We start from the raw sequence: 22,178 nt of genomic DNA on the forward strand, positions 1-22,178 counted from the left end.
AGGGGCATATGAGTGTGTTAGAGGGGAGAGTAAAACGGAAAATGTATTACCAGATTCAACACTAACTTCTCCAAGTTTAAGATGTGCCTGTGCAGCATAAAGCTGAGCTTCTTTGGTGTCTTGTCTGAAAAAAGGAAACATAAATCAGAAACCTTAATAGAATCTGTCCAACCCTAACTGCTTTCTGTTTTCAACCACCAAGCTCCCAACCTGAGTCTACAAGCACCAAGAGTTTTACCTTTTAAAAATGATCTTTGCTAAATCCAGCATATCCCAGGCAAGCTCTAGGTTTCCAATCTCCTCCTCTTCATTTTCTTGAAGAGACTAAATATCCAAAGCATTGGTATTAGGCAGAAGCACAAGAAAGACATCTTTCGATTACAAATCTAAATGTTTAATTTAGAAGGGGGGGAACACTGATTCTACCCCATAGCATCCCATTAGGTCAGTAATAGTTAGCAGTGGTATGTTGCGACCCCTTGCGGTCAAATGATCTCTCTATTCCTGATGAATAAAGGGTCTCCAATCCCTAACCAAGAAAAGGCTATCGGTGATAATCATGCCTATGCTAGAATGAGCCACAGTCCTACAATAAGAAAGCAGATGATGATGGTGAACAAATATTCACCTTGTTTTCAAGAACCGAATCACTTGGTATTTCTTCAGCCTTGTCATTTTCTTTATCCTCTTCTTCTGAGCCCTCGGTTTCTGTAAGCAAAAATTCTTCAGTATTGAGAATATTAAGGTATCTATTAAGATATTGAGATATACGGTCTGATCAGAGATTCCAATAAACATTTGTCAAATAACCTATATTCTGAGGTAGGACAAGCCAGATACTAAACCAAAATCAGTGAACATCTGAACCGGATATAAATATAAAGCCAGTAGTTAACGGTCTAATTCAAATCTAATCCAGTCTTAAGGCTGTATAATCTTACAGCGTCTATGGTTTTGACCTTCAGTGATTGACAGGCTGAGTGTTTCTCTTCTAAAAGGCAACTTGGGCAATTTAGATCAAGACAGATTAGCTACTGGCTCTTACTCACTAGCTAGAAGCTCCCATCTACTCAGCCAGAAGCAAGGAGTTGGCAATTCCAACCAGTGTTCCTGGTGTCTTTAAGCCAACTGTTAGATAATACTAATAAGGCCAAGAAAGTACCAAAAGTTAAATCACTCCAGTCCATTTTGGGCAAGAATGCTCGAGACTAGCTTCCCCACAACAGATCTGTGGAGAGAAAAGCATAGCCTTTACCACCTCTCACCAATGAGCATGCCACACACTCCAGCCAGCTCTAGCACGTACCGCGTTTGAGTGAGGGATCTTACATTACTTTACCCCAGTACCATGCTGACATCTGCAACCGCAGTTCACCATACTAACAAACACCAAATAGTGTTTAGTGACAAAACACTAAATACTGCCTGTAAGGACAGGCTGCTAATAAATAGCTCCACATACCACCTCAAAATTCACCTCAAGTTCAAAATGTCAAGTTATTAAAATGGGCTTTTAGGGTACAAACAGTTCATGAATTGAGTATAAAGAGCCTATCTCTGCCCTCTAAGCATTTTTAACATCAGCAAAAGAGCTCAAATGCTGTCTCCTAACTAAAGTGTGGCAGGAATATAAGTATAGAAATTAGGTCTTAGAGCCAGAGCTATGAAGTCAGGTTAAAGGACTTTCACCTATCAAAACTGCTTCAGGACGAGAAAAGCACAGAAAAGCCCTATAAATTAGTAGGACACACCACAGCTAAGAACTAGTTACAAACAAATTAGAATTTGTGTCTATGGCAAACAAACCCTGTTTTATCAAGTGTCGTCTTTTCTTCCTGTTCACCGTATAAGTTAATGCTTCTGAAATGTAAGTCCCAACCACCACATAACCATTTATCTTTCCATCCCCAAATTTCGAGATGGTTTGTATACTTAGCTCCCTGGTATTAGACGAGATAGTTTCATTGACTCTGATAGGAAAGCCTGTTCTCCACCAGAAGTTATGACAGGCGAGGCAGATCTTTCTATTTCTCATAATACTCAAAAGAGGGGAAAAAAAAAAATCACCAACAACACACCCTATCTTGGAGTTCCCGTCCTGGCAGTCCTGGTGCAGTGGTTAACGAATCCGACTAGGAACCATGAGGTTGTGGGTTCGGTCCCTGGCCTTGCTCAGTGGGTTAAGGATCCAGCATTGCCGTGAGCTGTGGTGTGGGTCACAGACTCAGCTCGGAGCCCACGTTGCTGTGGCTCTAGTGTAGGCCAGTGGCTATAGCTCCAATTCTACCCCTAGCCTGGGAACCTCCATGTGCTGAGGGCGCAGCCTTAGAAAAAGGCAAAAAGACAAAAACAAAATAAAACAAAAACCCTATCTTCCCAGACTGCAGGAAAAACTGACAAAAAACCTCTATGTTCTTCTTAATTATCTGCTATCTGTCCTATTCATACTAGAATGACAGAAGGTGATATCTAATTTGGCATAAAATACTTAGTTATTTGGAGTCTTGCATCAAATTTTTAAATTCTTACAAGAGTCTGAGAAAAATACTGGTTTCTTTTGAGGAATCTGCACCACCTTCACAGACTGGTGGCAAGAGAACTAGGAAGGCCATTATCTTAACACCTTCCAAACCTGGTACCCTGTACCCAAGTATTAACGGAATGCATTATTTGCCTCAGTAAAGAGGTATGTTAAAACACTTTCTAAGCTTCTTTGACTCTTTTTTATGGTATGCCATCCTTCAGAGAAAAGGAACATGTTTTTGGTGATCTTGTAGACTCTTTAACACAATATGGACAGAACTACAGACACCAGAAGAATGACTCTTAAAGGCCAAGCAAAGGCAATCTGCTGAGCCTCTGGTTATTTTAACACTCACACCACGTGAGGAACTACTACAGACTGACCAGCACAGTCCAAGCTTGGCCAAGCTTTATGCCTAAAATAGTAAAGTTCTGTTCACTTGCCAAACATATAGCATGACAACTAGAAAATAGGCCCATTACCTTTTTCAGGGATAAGGAGAGCCCAAGAGATGGCAGGAAATGGTATTTCAAGAGAAAAACCTCTAGTAAAAGTTCTACAAGCTAGTGTTACCACATAGATTTCTAATCAGAAGGGGACGACAAATGCATTCAAGTCAGATCTAGGGTCAGATTAACTGTTTGACCCTAAACAAGGATCAGTTCCTTATCACTGTTACACTGCCTGCTACACAGGCATATCCTGGGACCAAAAGCAATGTATGTGTGAGAGCTCTGACAATGTTACTTGTGACTCAATTGAGTAGTTTTTCAACAAACTGTGGAGAAATAGGCATCTCTATTATCCAAAGTCCAACTCTTAAGAGAGCTAGCAGAGCCTTTTACTACTCTAGCTCATTATCATTAAAGATCAAGACATGGACAGTTTTTTTTTTTTTTTAAATTGAGGAATGCAATTCCATGCTTTTTCTATAAAGATCTCCTCAAACCCAATAAGCAGCCCAGTGGTGCTACCATTTAGCCAATTCACTTCTGGTTACCATGCCTGTGCTGGCTGGAGTACAGGGACCTGCACATAGGTAGAAGGAAGTTTACCAGAATTAGCTACCAATACTGATAATGAGTCTGAAAATCTAGGAGAACTGGAAGTAGTCTTCATTGTATGAAATAACAGTTGGAATGTACCTCCGATTATTAATACCACCGTTAGATGAATCTCTTAGACAGTAGAATCCTCAAATGATAGTACAACTCAAGTCAGACGTGCCAATTATGTAATTACTCATTAGAGGCTTATACATCTTGATGAAACTGAATCACAATTAGACCAATATGCATCCACGCTTAATAATATCCTAAGTAGCAAAAAATTCAGATTAGCAGCCAAAGCAAGCATGAAATGAGTAGGGGGAAATGGCAAGAGGGCTTAACAGGTTTTCTGCTATCTTTTGGAGGGGGCTAATTTAACTAATGTGAATAAGCCTCTAAACACTTCGAGACTAAAAGGTTACCAGATTCCTTGGCTCTGGTGATAGAACATTCAAGGGTTAACGAACTACCCCTTCACTCAAATGGCATGCCTGCTTAAGTGTATCAATTCAATGGATTCTACTGCTCTAATCCTGCTTCCTAAAGCACAGAAAAAGGAACCATGTGAACAGTAAATAAAAAAATCCAGAGGCATGCACGTGAGCATCCATTCAGCATTCTCTGCCAGCCTTGCCCACTATCTCCCTTCCCGCCCTCCTCACCAGCCAGCTTTATTGGCTAGCATGGTGCATCAAGTTACTGATATGGCTAGCCAAGTCTCCGAAGTCACAGAAAGGCCTATTCTGCAGTTAGTAAAAGCGTTAGTTTATAAGCCAGCTAAAGAAGACTTGCTTTTCGTGTCTTGCTCAACTTACAACCACCTTCTTAAACTATCCCGATTTTCACTTAGCCCTGTCCTAGTCCAAAGGCAGACGGAAAATCCTGAATGGAAGGCTGACTTTTACCCATGATTAGTGAGTCAAATCCAGCATGTACTCCACCCACTGCAGCTCTTGTATGTCCCGGTTACCTTCACCCTCTTTCATCTGTTCCTTGTCTTGTGTTTCTTCATAAGCAGCTATCTTAACTTTGTCTTCAGGGGATTTCTCAGTAGCCCCCTGGGCTACCTCAGTCTCCACCCCAACTCCAGCTGCCTCCGCCTCTTCTACAGACGGCTTAGTCTCCTCCCGGCTAGGAACCACCTCTGCCCCGACCTTCTCCTCTAGTCCCGAGCCAGCTGGTGTCTCCGGCGGAGCCTCTGCATTAGTCTGCGGCTCAGTGGGAGTGTGATCCCCTGCAGCTGACGGTCCATTGACTGCACCATCCTTGGGGAGAACTGGGGCCTCCTGCCCAGGCTCCTCAGAGACCTCTAACCCAGCTTCTGGAGCTGAGGCCTCTGCAGCCTGTGTTGTCACCTCTGGTGACTCTTCAGCAGGAGGCAATTCTTGCCCTACCAACTGCTCAAGACCAGCCTTTCCTGGCTCATTTTCAGAGGCAGCTGCCTGCTCCTTTGGCTCATCCCCACCCAGATCCACTGGCTTGACTGCTTCTATCGCTACTGCAGCGCCCTGCTTTTCTAGAGTCACAACAGGCTGCTCTTCTGAAGCTTCTTTTGGATTCTCCTCTATGCTCACAATTACTTCTCCCGAAACCCCCTTTTCTCTGCCCTCTTCTTGGATGTCAGTTCCAGAAAATGATTTTCCTTCCTCAGCATCTGGTGCTTCCTGTTCTGGCCTCGCAGGAGTGACTTCTGCTTCATTCAGTCCTTCCGCAGCTGCTCCTTTGACATCTTCAGTGGTTTCAGCGAACTGATCTGGAGTTGACTCAACTTTGTCCTGTAGTTTCTCTGCAGGCTCACTTATATCCATATCTTCTCTTCCACTCTTCTGCATTTCAGACTCCTGTTCTCTATCCTCCATGTCAAGCTTTACCAGTGACTTGTCTTCTGTTTTTTTGGCTTCTTTTTCTCCCATGGCGTCATAAACCTGTTCTCTCAACTCTTCCCTTGCTTCCTCTACATGGTTAAAGAACATGAAGCATAAACATGTCTTCGAGTTTAATGATAAAGGCATAAATGGAAACTAAAAATACATTCCCTTTAAACCCTCAAACAGCCTGGCTTATGTTTTAGCAGATGGCCTACAAATCTGCCCCCTTGAGAAAAGCAAAGGCAAAGTCCCAGCTAGAAGAGCAACTTACTGCAAAAGAAACCCAATCTCCTTAAATTAGCTATTATTTCACTTGAGCATTCTGATTATCAGTTAGGTTAAGAGATGCCAAGCTTTACATTCTCCTCTAAACACTATACAGACCTCCATCCAACATATAAAACTCAGAGAGAAATTAACATTTGATGTTCTTAGACATAAAAAATATAAGAGCTCCAAAAGCACTGTCATTAAGATAACTGAGCTGCAAAGACTTTTTAAAACTTACAACAGAAAAATATTTAAAGTTGTTGTAATATTTTAAAAATCAGATTTATTTAGGAAATTACGTTAATCCCCTTACAAAAGCCCGCTGTCAGTTTAGGTAATCAGCTGTCTCCCCTGCAGTCTCCACCAAATGCAGGTGTCACCCCAGGAGAGACCATCCAGGACAAGGAGAGCCCTATTTCCATCATTTGTAAACAAGAATAAACGTCACGTCTCTTGGATGCCACATGCAATTCCACATACCGTCTATGTTATCATTGTTTTCTACCAGAGACGATTCCTCGGTCTTTTCTCCTTCTTCCTCTTCCACATGCACACCTTCCAAGGCATTTCCCAACACACCGTTCTCCATCCTAGCAGAACACAAGGAGAAAGCACTAAAGGCTATGACGAACCTATCAATCTCTGTAAGACAGAAAACTGTAGTCATATATTATAAGAGGAAGCCAAATACAGAGAATATGAACCATAAGCACTCAGGAAAGAAAAGCAGTAATCAAAACATCGAATATAAATTAAGGCTGTAAGAGCACTGAAGGAAGTAAGCATACACTTTTATCCAGCCACCCAAAAAAGCACTGATGACGCTCTTATCAAAAGGGAAAAAGTATTTCACAAACTTATCATCCACCCATAATTCTCGAGACAGCCAAATACATTCTGACAAGATTTTCATGATAAAACCTCAGAATGCTCTACTAAATGAAAAAACTTACCAGGCCTGAGATTAAATACATCACAGATTATTTGCTAGTTTGCACATTCTTGATATATTTTATTCTCGTGAACAAATTCTGCTGGAAAATACATTACTTCCCAACAGTTAAGATCACTTTTGGGAGTTCCCGTCAGGGCACAGCAGAAACGAATCCAACTAGGAACCACAAGGTTGTGGGTTCAATCCCTGGCCTCGCTCAGCGGGTTAAGGATCTGGCGTTGCCGTGAGCTCTGGCATAGGCCAGCGGCTATAGCTCTGATTAGACCCCTAGCCCGGGAACCTCCATATGCCACAAGTACAGACCTAAAAAGACCAAAAAAAAAAAAAACCACACCAAAAACAAACAAACGAAAAACCACTTTTTAAGGCTGGGCATGCTGCATAGGGAGGTTGCCAGGCTAGGGGTCGAAATGGAACTCATGGATACTAGACAGATTCAATCCCACTGAGCCATAATGGGAACTCTAAGAGTGCTTTTAAAAGTTCTCTCTAAAAAAAAAAAAAACCCAAGATGCTGGCATTCCCATTGTGCTTCAGCACTAACAAACCTGACTAGTATCCACAAGGAGGCAGGTTCGATCCCTGGTCTTTCTCAGTGGGTTAAGGATCCTGTGTTGCTATGAGCTGTGGTGTATGTAGGTTGTAGACATGGCTCAGGTCTCATATTGCTGTGGTTGTGGTGTAGGCCATCAGCTGTAGCTCCAATTAGACCCCTAGCCTGGGAATTTCCACATGCCGTGGGTGCAGTCCTAAAAAGACAAAAAAAATTAATTAAAAATACATTAAAAAAATCCTCTCTCTAAATTGGACTTTGATAAATTATTAACCAATGGCAAGATCTCTGCTTCTGATGACCAGAAATGTCAAAACCTAAGTATAGGAATTCCCGTCGTGACGAAGCGGAAACGAATCCAACTAGGAACCATGAGGTTGCGGGTTCAATCCCTGGCCTCACTCAATGGGTTAAGGATTCATTGCTATGAACTGTGGTGTAGGTCAGACTCGGCTCAGATCTGGAGTTGCAGTGGCTGTGGCTCAGGCTAGCAGCTGTAGCTCCGATTAGATCCCTAGCCTGGGACCTCCATATGCTGAAGGTTCCACCCTTAAAAAGCAAGCAAGCAAGCAAACAAACAAAAAAACCTAAGTATAACTTTACTCTTTGTATCGAGTGCTTTTTAAAACTTGCATCAATCTGAGTTCCCCAGAGGCCTGGTGGCTAAGGATTCAGCATTGTCAGTGCTATGGCTCAGGCTCATACCCAGACCAGGGAACTTCTTTATGCCCTGGATGTGACCAAAAACAAACAAACAAATAAACAAACAAAAAATCCAAATCAATCTTTCATGCTCCATCTAAATCCTCTTAGTAAAATCAGTCTCACTTAGCTCATGTGTAAGCTGGTACACAATCGTAACAAGAAACTTTAAATAGACCACCGTGTGATACAAAATATACTACATGTAAGCTTGGCTTGAAAGACATACCTTGCCAATTCTAGAAGCGATTTCCCATAGAAAAAGAAGGCTTCTCCACATTCATTAGCTGTCTCACCATACTTCTTACCTCTGAAAAAGACAATCAACAGCTAAGATTTGAATTAACATCTAGTCTAAAACATTTTTTCTGTTTCTTCAGCTATGGTATTTCTTCTATAATTCATCTTTCTTTTTTTTTTTGCCTTTTCTAGGGCCGCTCCCTCGGCATAGGGAGGGTTCCCAGGGTAGGCATCTAATCGGAGCTGCAGCCACTGGCCTACACCAGAGCCACAGCAACACGGGATCTAAGCCACATCTGTGACCTACACCACAGCTCACGGCAACGGCAGATTCTTAACCCACTGAGCGAGGCCAGGGATGGAACCCGCAACCTCACGGCTCCCAGTCGGATTCGTTTCCACTGTGCCACGACGGGAACTCCCACTGCTTGAAGATTAACTCATACTCTCTCTCTCAGTGTACAAACTCATTAGCATCTTTGGCTAGGGAACTATATCCGATCACTTGCGATAGAACACAATAGAAGATACTATGAGAAAAAGAGTGTACACATAAATGTTTAACTGGGCCATCTTGCTGTACAGCAGAAATTGACAGAACATTATGAATCAACTATAATACAAGAATTTTTTAAAAATCTTTGGTTAAAATAAATCACTTTCGAGGCACTAAAAGGTAACCAGTCCCCCCAAGACATACACGTATATTAGGGCCACCTGTTTGTTAACTCCCAACGTCTAAGCAGTTCAACAGATAACAAAGGTGCCAAGGATCTATGAGTAATAGGGTGACTACTCATCAAGGCTTGCTTAGGACTGAGGAGTTTCCCTGGACACAGAAATCCCACTCTTAAAATTGGAAAAGTCCCCAAACTGGGACAAACTGGTCAATTAGTGGTGACAGAAAAAAAACTACCTCGGGGGAAAAAAAAAAAAAAAAAAAACTACCTTGGAGTTCCCGTTGTGGCTCAGTGGTTAACGAACCTGACTAGAATCCATGCAGGTTTGATCCCTGGCCTTGCTCAGTGGGTTGAGGATCCGGTGTTGCTGTGAGCTGTGGTGTGGGTCGCAGACACGGCTAGGATCCTGTGTTGGGTGGTGCAGGCCGTAGCCAGCTATGACGTAAATCGGCAGCTATGGCGTAAGCCGGCGGCTATGGCTCCGATTGGACCCCTAGCCTGAGAACCTCCATGTGCCAAGGGTTTGGCCCTAAAAAGACAAAAAAAATATTACCTTAACTGAGGAAAATCTAAGTTGAAGCTGGTCAGTGATATGTAATTTTTAGATACAGGAATAAACTCATACGTGACAAATCAAATCTTTTTAAACTCTTGCTCTTCATTCTTTTTTTCCCATAAAACAATTTTCTATGACTCAAATTTATTAGGAACATCACAAAACACAGTACTTACAGAAGACTAGCTGCTTCTTGGAAGGCATTGACAGCAGCTGGAATATCTCCCATCACCAGATGTTTCTGTCCTAAACCCAATAGTTTCTTAGCTTCACTATCCACATCCAGACTGTAAGGAAAAAAGTTTTTTCAACGTCAGTAACTTTTAAAATCAACACTTTTGTAGTATCTCCTACATTTAAACCACATTAGTTTAATTTCTTTAAATAAACCTCTGAACTATTCTGGCAAAGCTTAGCTAACCTACACTTATTCATCACTACAAAAGCAAAAAACATCTCAAAAACGACATTCTCAAAGTATAAGAAGAACATCTACTTTGAAAGGTTTATCTGCTCACAAAGACTATACTGTATGTTACAATAAATATTTGCTAACTAAGCAACAAATTAAAAAACCATTAAAGGAGTTCCCACTGTGGCTCAGTGGTAACGAACCCAACTAGTAACCATGAGGACTCAGGTCTGATCCCTGGTCTTGCTCAGTAGGTTAAGAATCAGGCACTGCCACAAAGTTTGGCATAGGTCACAGGTGTGACTCAAATCCCACAGTTGCTGTGGCACAGTGCAGCCTTTGCAGCTCCAATTCAACCCCTAGCCTGGAACTTCCATATGCTGCAGGTGTTGCCCTGAAAAAAAAACAGGGGGGAAGAAGAAAAAAAACTAAGTTCTACTAGCAAAAAAAAAATTAAATCCAGATGTATTTATGTAAACAGGGCAAAACGCAATGATCAAGATGACAGCGTGATAACAGCATAGATGAAGGCAAATAGGTCACATAGAACAGAGTATAAAAACAGATCCACACATGCGGCTTACCCGAGGTCCTAGGCCAATTTAGTGGGCAAAGAATAATCTTTTCAACAAATGGTGCTAGAATAATTAGATATCCCACACAAAAATGAACCTCAAACATTTACTCCACACGACATAAGGATCCGATGTTGCCACGAGCTGTGGTGTAGGTCACAGACGCGGCTTGGATTCCGCTGTGGCCCTGGTGTAGGCTGGCGGCTACAGCTCCGATTAGACTCTGAGCTTGGGAACCTCCATATGCCACGGGTGAGGCCCTAGAAAAGACAAAGACAAAGACAAAAAAAAAAAGGAAAGAGACAATGATACAAAAAGATAAAAGGCGACTCACAGACTGGCAAAACCCAGTCTGACAAAGGCTTTGTTTACTGACTAAAAAACCCTTACAACTCAGTAAAACAAATTATCCTATAAAAATGGGTAGATTTGAACAGATACTTAAGCAAGATATATGAATGGCAAATAATCATATGAAAAGTAAGATGCTCAACGTTCGTCATTCAAGAAATGGAAATTGAACTCATACAGAGACACCATTACACCCCCAAGAGAATGACCAGAATGTAAAGACGGACCACCTCAAGTGGGACAAGATGTAGAGCAACTGGGAACTCCTGCACTCTTTGGAGGAACATAAACTGGCACTATCACTTTAGAAAACGGATTGGGGAGTTCTCCTCGTGGCTCAACGGAAACAAATCCGACTAGGAACCATGAGGCTGCGGATTGGAATTCTGCCCTTGCTCAGTGGGTTAAGGACCCGGGGTTGCTGTGAGCTGTGGTATAGGTAGCAGACATGGCTCAGTTCTGGTGCTGTTGTGGCTGTGCTGTAGGCCAGCACCTATAGCTCTGGGAACCTCCATATGATGCAGGTGTGGTCCTAAAAAAACAAAATGACCAAAAAAAAAAAAAACAAAAAAAAAAAACAAACCCAATTTGGGAGTTTGATAAAGATAGATATATAACTACCATGATATCTAGCCATTCCATTCCTAGGTATTATAACCCAAGAGAAATCAAAAGTATATAGGCTCATTAAAAAATAAAAAAAAATTTAAAAAAACACATACACGAATATTCATAGCAGCTTTATAAGTAGCAGCCAAAAGCTGGAAACCCAAATGAATAAATTGTGGTATATCCACACTATGAAATACCAATAAAAAGGGATATATTATTGAAATACATGATAACAAAGATTTCAAAATAATTATGCTGCATCAAAATGTCAAACCAAAAAAAAAAAAAAATACACTATGATTCTATTTAGATAAAATTCTACATAATGCAAACTCAAGAATTCCCTGTGGCACAGCAGATTCAGGATCTGATGTGTAACTGCAGTGGCTGGGGTTGCCACTATATTGAGGTTTAATCCCTGGGCTGGGAGCTTCCACAAGCCATGGATGTTGTGAAAAAACAAACAAAAAAACCATAAAGAAACTGAGGTGTAGAACTAAGGACTCCAGGGCATCTATCTGGACAAGACTACAATTCAAAAACACACATGGACGTCTATGTTCACTGCAGCACTATTCACAATAGCCAAGACATGGAAACAACCTAAAGGTCCATCAACAGATGAAGGGATTAAAGATGTAGTACATATACACAGAGGAATACTACTCAGCCAAAAAAAGAGAATGAAATAATGCCATTCACAGCAACATGGATGTAACTAGAGATTATCATACTAAGTGAAGTCGGAAAGAGAAAAGACAAATACCATACATCACTTGTATGTGGAATTTAAAATATGACACAAATGAACCTATCTACAAAACAGAAACAGACTCACAGAGAAGAGACTTGTGGTTGCCAAGGGAAAGGGGGCAGGGAGTGGGATGGACTGGCAGTCTGGGGTTGTAGATGCAAACCACTACATTTAGAATGTAAAAGCAAAACAAAAAAAGAAAAAGGTGTGGCTCAGTGCAAACAACACTGACTAGCATCCAAGAGGATGCAGGATGGAGGTTCCATTCCTGGCCTCACTCAGTGGGTTAAGGATCCCAAGTTGCTGTGGAGGTCACATAAGCGGCTTGGATCTGGCATTGCTGTGGCTGCACTGCTGTGGCTGTGGTGCAGGCCAGCGGCTACAGCTCCGATTCAATCCCTAGCCTGGGAATCTCCATATGCTGCCAGAGCAGCCCTAAGATGACAAAAAATAAAAAATAAAAAAGTGACAAAGCCAGAATTTCCGTTGCGGCGCAGTGGAAATGAACCTGACTAGTAACCATGAAGTTACAGGTTCAATCCTGGCCTTGCTCAGAGGGTTAAGGACCCAGCGTTGCCATGAGCTATGGTGTAGGTCACAAATGCAGCTCAGATCCAACACTGCTGTGGTGCAGGCCAACAGCTACAGCTCCAATGTGACCCCTAGCCTGAGAACCTCTATATGTGGCAGGTGTGGCACTGAAAAGCAAAGAAAAAAAAAAAAGCAGCCCACAAAAAAACAAACAAAAGTGACAGAGCCAAAGTTCCCACTGTGGCTCAGAGGGTTAAGAACCTGACCAGTAGATACAGATGTGAGGATGCACATTCAATCCCTGGCCTTGCTCAGTGGGTTAGGGGTCTGTTGTGGCTGCAGGCTGTGCCATAGGTCACATCCGGCTTGGATCTGGTGTTTCTGTGGCTGTGGTATAGGCTGACAGCTGCAGCTCTGATTCAACCCCTAGCCTGGGAATTTCCACATGCCATGAGAGCAGCCCTAAAAAAGACCAGATTAAAAAAAAAAAAAAAAAAAAGTGACAAAGCCTTTTGGCCTGGGCAACTATAACAACAATGGACGCTTACTATGTGCCATGTAAGAATTTTAGCTACATTCACATTCAATCCTGCCATCTACGTCATAAGGCTGTTCTTATCCATTTTATAGATGTGAAAACTGAGAACTAGTGGCAGAGATTTTAAATCTATACCATTTAGATGAAGAATTATAGGAGGTTCCTTCATAGCTCAGAGATTAATGAACCCGACTACGATCCATGAGGATGCGGGTTCAATCCCTGGCCTAGCTCAGTGGGTTACATATCTGGCATCACCATGGCTGTGGTACAGGCTGGCAGCTGCAGCTCCAATTCGACCCCTAGGCTGGGACCTTCCATATGCCACAAGTACGGCCCTAAAAAAAGCAAACAAAAACAAAACAAACTACATAACATTGCCATTTACTGGGATAGTCAACTGAAGATGCAGGGACTCTTTATTTAGTTTGGACATGTTCATTGTTTAGTTCTGGACATGTTCATTGTAAGAGGCCAATGAACCTCCAAGATAATAAAGGGAAGAAGAGATGCAGCAGATGCGTGGGGACTAGAGATACAGATGCAGTGTCATGTGCTTAAAGCCAAAGGCCTGAGCTCCAGTGGGGGAGACTACCTAGGGAGCAACTCTTAATAAAGTCATGGGACTGAGCCCTGGGAGAATTCCAACATTAAAGGTAGGGGAAATGATGGAGAACCAACTCCCCTTACTCCTCTTCCCAAAAACAGGAGTAGCCAGTAAGGGAAATCAGTCAACAGAAAATAAAACAGCATCCCAGAAGCCAAATGAAGAAACGTAAAGAAAGAAGTAATCGGAGTTCCCACTGTGGCGCAGCAGAAAGGTGTCTGACTAGGAACCATGAGGTTGCGGGTTCAATCCCTGGCCTCCCTTAGTGGGTTAAGGATCCGGCATTGCTGTGAGCTGTGATGTAGGTCCCAGAAGCTGTTGCTGTGGCTCTGGTGTAGGCCGGTGGCTACAGCTCGGATTAGACCCCTAGCCCGGGAACTTCCATATACCGTGGGTGTGGCTCCAAAAAGAAAGGGGGGGGGGGAGGCAAAGAAAACCACAAAGGGTTGAAAATGGAAATACATGTGGCCCTCTTTTTCAAGCCAACCATCAACCAAGGATTAAAAATATTCAGGGGGAAAAAAAAATTCCAAAGAGCATAATCTGAACTCGCCACACACTGGCAACAATGTACATAGCATTTTCATTGTAATTACAACCATTTACCTTGTATTAGGTAATATAAGAAATCTAGAGATGATTTAAGGTATACAGGACTATGTGTGTAAGTCATTTGCAAATACCATGCCATTTTATACAAAGGATTTGAGAATGCACAGATTTGGATACGGGGGAGGAGGGTATCGTGGAACCAATGCCCTGTGGATACCAAGGTACTGCTCTGCTCTACTTAGTAGGCTGAGCGTACAGATACTAGTAGCTGATACAGCCCAGGTCGCTGCTTTGGTGAGGGTTCAATCCCTGGCTGGGAAACCTCCATATGTTGCAGGAATGATGGCAAAATTTATGTTACGTGCATTACCCCACAATTTATAAAACAAACCACCATCAATCTCATCAGCAATCTTTAAATACTGGTATATGGTCAAGCTCACAGCAATCAATACAATTTCCAAGTTCTTAAATTAATTTTCATTTGAGGAGTTCCCATCGTGGCTCAGCAGAAACGAATCCAACTAGGAACCATGAGGTTTTGCAGGTTTGATCCCTGGCCTCACTCAGTGGGTTAAGGATCCGGCATTGCTGTGAGCTATGGTGCAGGTTGCAGACACGGCTTGGGTCTGGCATTGCTGTGGCTGGGGTGTAGGCCAGCAGCTGTACCTCCAATTGGACCCCTAGCCTGGGAATCTCCATATGCCATGGGTGTTGCCCTACAAAGCAAAAAAAAAAAAAAAAAAAAATCATTTAAAAGCTCAAACTCATTCACTGACAATAGATAATTTTGAGTTGCTTCCCTTAAAGTGACAGGCTCACTTTATTCATTTTTGAGAAATCGCCTACCAAATACCCAAGTGTGAACAATCAGTCTGCCTGTTTGTTATTCTTCCAAATCCAGAATTCCATGAAAAATTTAGTTCTTAATTCAAATGGTCATGCAAGCACTTTTCCTAAATAAAACCATCTTACCTATTTCAGTGTGTAGAAGAGGCATGCATACTTCCCATTTGTCACAAAGAATACTATAAAGCCATGTAGTGAAAGACTGGAAATCCATTTCTCCACTTGGATTGCCTCATCATGAACGTGCCTGACTGAAATGGTGAGGAACACAACTACTCACACCGCCTTGAGCTGCTAAATAAAGGGCCCGCAGGTCTATTCACCATTAGCGCCAATGCTAACACCCTGGGAAGAGGCAAATGCCCTTCCAAATACAGAAATAATTTTGCTTTCACGCAATCTCTGAAAGGGTCTTTGGGACCCTCAAGGGTAGAGACTACATGTTTAGAACCTCTGAGTAAGAACATGGACCCACATACAACAAAAAAGAATGTGTGGGCATATGACATACATATTTTTTTGTCTTTTGTCTTTTTAGGGCTGCACCTGAGGCATGTGAAGGTTCCGAGGCTAGGGGGTCTAATCAGAGCTACAGCTGCCGGCCTACACCACAGCCACAGCCACAGCAACTCAGGATCGAGCCACATCTGCAACCTACACCTCAGCTCATGGCAACACTGGATCCTTCACCCACTGAGCGAGGCAGGGGATCGAACCCGAAACCTCATGGTTCCTAGTCAGATTTGTTTCCACTGCACCACGATGGGAACTCCTAGTTGTTACAAATTTATGAGAGGAGCCATGCTCTTTCCAACCCTCCTCATGTTTCTCTCAGATTACCATGCTCCTCAAAAGACCATAAATGCTTATAATATTGAAAATCACATATCAGCAGTATTGCAGAGATCAAGTGAGCCTAGCTACATTTATGCCTTATGCTTGGTCTTGGGATATACGATGGTATATCCCAAGAGTAACCCTCTAAAAAAGGTTATTCGAATGTGGTTAGGACCAACTCTGAGTGGTACTCCTTCCACTCAAAACAAGACTTACTCAGAGTTCCTGTTGTGGCTCAGTGGAAATGAATCCAACCAACATCATGAAGATGCTGTTCAATCCCTGGCCTCGCCCAGTGGGTTAACCATCCAGCGTTGCTGTTGCCGTGAGCTGTGGTATAGGTCACAGATGCAGCATGGATCTCGAGCTGCTGTGGCTGTGGTGTAGGCTTGCAGCTGTTGCTGTTTCAACCCCTAGCCTGGGAACATCCATTATGCTGTGGATGCAGCCCTAAAGAGCAAAAAGCCAAACCGAAACAACCCAATCAAACGAGACTTACTCAAAGCACTACATGGCATTTGTAGAAGACAGGTTAAACAACCAAGACAACAAGGGAATTTAAGACCACAATGTGGAAAAAAGTAAATAAAACAAATGAAAAACTTACAGACTCTGAAAAAGAAACAAACTCATGGACATGGAGAACAGACTCATGATTGCCAGGAGGGAGGAGGGAGTGGGATGGACTGGGAGTTTGGGGTTGGTAGATGCCAACTATTGCATTTGGAGTGGATAAGCAATGAGATCCTGCTCTCTGGCACATGGATCTATACCCGATCACTTGTGATGGAACATAATGAAGGATAATGTGAAACAAAGAACATGTATATATATGTATAACTCGGTCACTGCTGGACAGTAGAAATCGACAGAACGTTATAAATCAGCTATAATGAAAAAATTTTAAAAATAGGAATTCCCATTGTGGCTCAGCAGAAATGAACCCAACTAGTATCCATGAGGATGCAGGTTTGATCCCTGGCCTCGCTCAGCGGATTAAGGACCCAGCACTGCTGTGAGCTGTGGTATAGGTCACAGACTTGGCTTGGATCTGGCCTGGCTGTGGCTGTAGTGGAGGCCGGCAGCTACAGCTCCCATTCGACCCCTACCTAGCCTGGGAACTTATATATGCCACAGGTGCAGCCCTAAAAAGAAAAAAAATAATTATGAAAAATATATAAAAATAAAGAAAAAAGGAAAAACAAGACATGCAAATATTCTGCAGAAGGACTAAAGAGAATTTTTTTTTTTTTTGGTCTTTTTTTGTCTTTTGTTGTTGTTGTTGCTATTTCTTGGGCCACTCCCGCAGCATATGGAGGTTCCCAGGCTAGGGGTTGAATCAGAGCTGGAGCCACCGGCCTACGCCAGAGCCACAGCAACGCAGGATCCGAGCCGTGTCTGCAACCTACACCACAGCTCACGGCAACGCCGGATCGTTAACCCACTGAGCAAGGGCAGGGACCGAACCCGCAACCTCATGGTTCCTAGTCGGATTCGTTAACCACTGCGCCACGACGGGAACTCCTAAAGAGAATTTAGATCAGTAATTTTCAACCTAAAGTGAGCTTAAAAATTATCAAGAAGCTTTGTCAAAACAAGCATACACTCAATGCTTAAATGAAATCTCCAAGAATACAACCCAAGCATTTACCTTTCGGATAAGCTTTCTCATTTATTATGCTTACCTCTGGTTAAGACCCATGGCCAATATCGAGATGGGCAAATCACATGGAAATACATATGAGCTCAATATAAAGTTTAGAACTTTTCAACTAGACTAACAACAAAATTGAAAATGACAATATTACAAAACAGAGATCTAAATCAGTAGAAGCATGCAAAGAAATATGTCAGCATCTGCTAGGCACGTTGTGTACTAAGTAAGAAGCATAATTAAATAACTCTTGGGAGTTCCCGTCGTGACTCAGTGGTTAACAAATCCGACCAGGAACCATGAGGTTGTGGGTTCGATCCCTGGCCTTGCTCAGTGGGTTAAGGATCCGGCTGTGGTGTAGGTTGTAGACGCGGCTCGGATCCCATGTTGCTGTGGGTCTGGCGTAGGCTGGCAGCTGTCGCTCCATTTAGACCTCTAGCCTGGGAACCTCCATATGCTGCAGAAGTGGCCCTAGAAAAGGCAAAAAGACCAAAACAAATAAATAAATAACTTTCCATTATCTATGTTCTCGATATAAATTTAATTGCACCATGTAAATAATCTTACCTCTCCACTTTATCTGCAGACGTAGAAGGAGCAGGGGCATCTTCTTCAATTCTGTAATGAAAAATTAAGGGGGAAAAGTTTAAATGGAGGCTATTTTAAGACTACAAATTTAACAAATTATAGGAGTTCCCGCTTTGGCTCAGTGGGTTAAGAATCCAACTGCAGTGCCTCGGGTATCTGTGGAGGCACAGCTTCGATCCCCAGCCAGCAGAGTAGGTTAAAGGACCTGATGTTGCGGCAGCTTTGGATTCAATCCCTGGCCCAGGAACCCATATACCACAGGTGCGGCCATAAAAAATAAAAAATTAAAAAAAAAAAAAAAAAAGAAAGAAAGAAAATATAAAGCCGTAAAAGGAGTTCATGTTGTGGTGCAAAGGAAAAGAATCTGACTAGTGACCATGAGGATGTGGGTTTGATCCCTGGCCTCGCTCAGCAGGTTAAGGATCCAGCGTGGCTGTGGCTGTGGTGTAGACCAGCAGCTGTAGCTGATTCAACCCCTAGCCTGGGAACTCCATATGCTGCAGGCATGGCCATAAAGAGAAAAAAAAAAAAAAAAAAAAGAGAGAGAATGCACTATTTTTTATATTACAATATATGCAATCCTGAAAAGTCTCACATTCTGTAAACTGCTAAGTTTGTTTTTTAAAAAAGCAAAATTTCCCAGAATATTCATCTTCTGAAGAGTATTAGTAAATGTCTTTCAAATATTTCACAGTTGTGTTTAATGAAAAACTCCAGAAACAATGACCAAGTCAGCAGCTATAAGTAACCGGTAGCACCTAGACTGAGTTCCTGAAAGTCCATTTCCCACTAAAAGGAACCACGAATCCATTGAGAAATAACTGACTCTAAGCCAGGGCAGGCTAAGTACAAAGGTGAATCTGGGACAATTTCATACCAGAAAGCAACAAAACTATATCTACTATTATTTAGGGTATATATATATTTATTGTTGTGTGAAAAGGAATTATAAAGTAAAGGTGGGGAATCCAGGGTAAAGCATAGGAAGAGTTTTTAGAACTACTTTTTCAACTTTTCCATAAATGTGGTGTTCTGTAATAATTTACAAAATATTTAAAAGCACACTTAGGAGTCAAACTCAACAAAATCCCAAAGAAAAGAAGGCGACAAGAAGGGACAATGTGACAATCCAACAAAGATAACAACTGCAAGTGGGAGTTCCCGTCGTGGCGCAGTGGTTAACGAATCCGACTAGGAACCATGAGGTTGCGGGTTCGGTACCTGCCCTTGCTCAGGTACCGGCATTGCAGTGAGCTGTGGTGTAGGTTGCAGACTCGGCTTGGATCCCGCATTGCTGTAGCTCTGGCGTAGGTCGGTGGCTACAGCTCCGATTCGACCCCTAGCCTGGGAACCTCCATATGCCGCGGGAGCGGCCCAAGAAATAGCAACAACAACAACAACAACAACAACAAAGAGAGACAAAAGACAAAAAAAAAAACAAAACAAAACAAAAAAAAAAAAACAAAACTGCAAGTGATTGAAAAAGTTCAAAGTATGTTTAAATGCATGAGTTCTCAATGACACAAACAAAAACTCATTAGTCATCTTTGGCGATGATAGGACATACAACTCAACATCAAAAAAACAAGCAACCCAATTAGGCAGAACTGAACAGACATTCTTCCACAGAGGATATGCAGATGCGTAAAAGGCACATAAAAAGATGCTCACTGGAGTTCCTGCTGTGGCGCAGAGGAAATCCGACTAGTGTGCCTGAGGATGCAGGTTCCACCCCTGGCCTCACTCAGTGGGTTAAGAATTTGGCAATGCTAAGAGCTGTGATGTATGTCACAGATGCGGTTCAGATCTGGCATGGCTGTGTTTGGGACCTAGGCCAGCAGCTATAGCTCCGATTTGACCCCTAGCCCGGGAAACTCCATATGCCTTGGGCATGGCCCTTTAAAAAAAAAAAAAAAAAAGATGCTCACTACTGCTAATTGTCTGGGGAATGCAAATCAAAACCACAATGAGTTATTGCCTCACACCGGACTGAATGGCTACCATCAGGCTACCATCAAAAAACCGTACAAATAGGGGAGTTCCGTCGTGGCTCAGTGGTTAACAAATCTAACTAGGAACCATGACGTTAAAGGTTCAATCCATGACCTCACTCGGGTGCCTTAAGGCTCCAGTGGTGCCGTGAGCGATTAGACCCTTAGCCTGGGAACCTCCATATGCCATGGGTATTGTGCTAAAAAGCAAAAAACAAAAAAACAAAAAAACCTACAAAAAACAAATACTGGCGAGGATGTAAAGAAAAGGAAACCCTTGTTCATGTTGGTGAGCATGAAAATTGGTGTAGTCTCTGTTTGAGAAACAGTAGGAATGTTTCTCAAAAAACTAAAAATAGTACTACCATATGACCCAGCATATATCTGGAGCATATATACCTGGGCATATATCCGGGGGAAAAAAAATTCATTCAGAAAGATATAAGCACCCTACTGTTCACTGCGGCATTATTTACAGTTGCCAAGACATGGAACAATCCAAGTGTCTATCAACAGATGAACAGGTAAAGAAGCTGTGGTATATATACATATGTATTACACACACACACACACAACGGACTACTACTCAGCCACAAAAAGGAACAAAATCTTTCCATCTGTGGCAACATGGTTGGACTTGGAGGGTATTATGCTAAGAGAAATAAGTCAGAGAAAGCTAAAAGCATGATACCACTTATATGTGCAATCTAAGTAATACAACAAACTAGTGAAAAGAAGTAGACTCAGAGAAACAGAGAACAAGAGTGGTTATGGGGGGATGGCAGTGGGAGGTTCAAACTACTGAGTGTGAAGACAGGCTCAAGGATGTATTGCAAAACACAGGGCCAAGGTCCCGTCATGGCTCAGCAGTAATGAACCTGACTACTGTCCATGATGATGCGGGTTCGATCCCTGGCCTTGCTCAGTGGGTTAAGGGTCCAGTGTTGCTGTGAGCTATGGCGTAGGCCAGTCATGGCTCAGATCCCCCCTGGCTGTGGTGTAGGTCAGCAGCTGTAGCTCAATTTGACCCCTAGCCTGGGAATTTCCATATGCCCTAAAAAAAAAAAAAAAAAAAAAAAAGAAAGGAAAGAAAAAACCCACAGGCCCAATATTTTGTAACAACTGCAAAGGGAAAGTAACCTTTAAAAACTGTCTAAAATATTTTTTAATTTTTTTTTTTTTTGCCTTTTCTAGGGCCGCTCCCGTGGCATATGGAGGTTCCCAGGCTAGGTGTCCAGTCGGAGCTGGCGAGGATCCAAGCTGTGTCTGCAACCTACACCACAGCTCACGGCAACTTAACCCACTGAGCAAGGCCAGGGATTGAACTGGCAACCTCACTGTTCCTAGTCAGGTTCGTTAACCACTGAGCCACGACGGGAACTCCTTTTTTAATTTTAATAACTGCAATTGATTGAAAAATTCCAAATATGTTTAAATCCATGAGTTCTCAATGATGCAAACAGGAAAAAAAAAAACCTCCATTAGTCATCATCTTTGGAGAATGACAGAGCAATGCATTATTTTGAAAACTGATAAAGGTAAAGAATTTACCCTCCTTGCAATACAATTATACCTTAAGTAGCTTTCAGTACAAGGTCTTGAAGTCACCTCAGTTAATACTTAGGAACTCGGAGTTCCCGTCGTGGCGCAGTGGTTAACGAATCCGACTAGGAACCATGAGGTTGCGGGTTCGGTCCCTGCCCTTGCTCAGTGGGTTAAGGATCCGGCGTTGCCGTGAGCTGTGGTGTAGGTTGCAGACTCGGCTCGGATCCCGCATTGCTATGGCTCTGGCGTAGGCCGGTGCCTACAGCTCCGATTCGACCCCTAGCCTGGGAACCTCCATATGCCGCGGGAGCGGCCCAAGAAATAGCAACAACAACAAAAGACAAAAAAGACAAAAGACAAAAAAATAAATAAATAAATAAATAAA

The 22,178-nt window shown here is 42.5% G+C and overlaps 1 protein-coding gene across 3 annotated transcripts in view; it reads right to left on the reverse strand.

Annotated features, from left to right (window-relative positions):
• Positions 1 to 22,178, reverse strand: part of NASP (nuclear autoantigenic sperm protein) — a 31,469-nt gene that overhangs the window by 5,211 nt on the left and 4,080 nt on the right. For 2 of the 3 annotated variants that reach the window (XM_084965182.1, XM_021096741.2), the window contains 7 exons: positions 18,237 to 18,287; positions 9,574 to 9,684; positions 8,151 to 8,231; positions 6,192 to 6,301; positions 629 to 708; positions 239 to 324; positions 51 to 124 (listed from right to left, as the gene is read on the reverse strand). In XM_084965182.1, the coding sequence (XP_084821308.1) occupies positions 51 to 124; positions 239 to 324; positions 629 to 708; positions 6,192 to 6,301; positions 8,151 to 8,231; positions 9,574 to 9,684; positions 18,237 to 18,287 (593 nt within the window). Of the gene's footprint in view, positions 1 to 50; positions 125 to 238; positions 325 to 628; positions 709 to 4,543; positions 5,528 to 6,191; positions 6,302 to 8,150; positions 8,232 to 9,573; positions 9,685 to 18,236; positions 18,288 to 22,178 lie in introns of all 3 variants that reach the window. The other variant, XM_021096740.2, reaches the window with a different exon arrangement.

This window comes from Sus scrofa, chromosome 6, assembly GCF_054392235.1.
Source record: "Sus scrofa isolate SSC_HxYL_T2T_F1_AM1 chromosome 6, Sscrofa_HxYL_maternal_Yorkshire_Landrace_v2.0, whole genome shotgun sequence".
Taxonomy (NCBI): Eukaryota; Metazoa; Chordata; class Mammalia; order Artiodactyla; family Suidae; genus Sus; species Sus scrofa.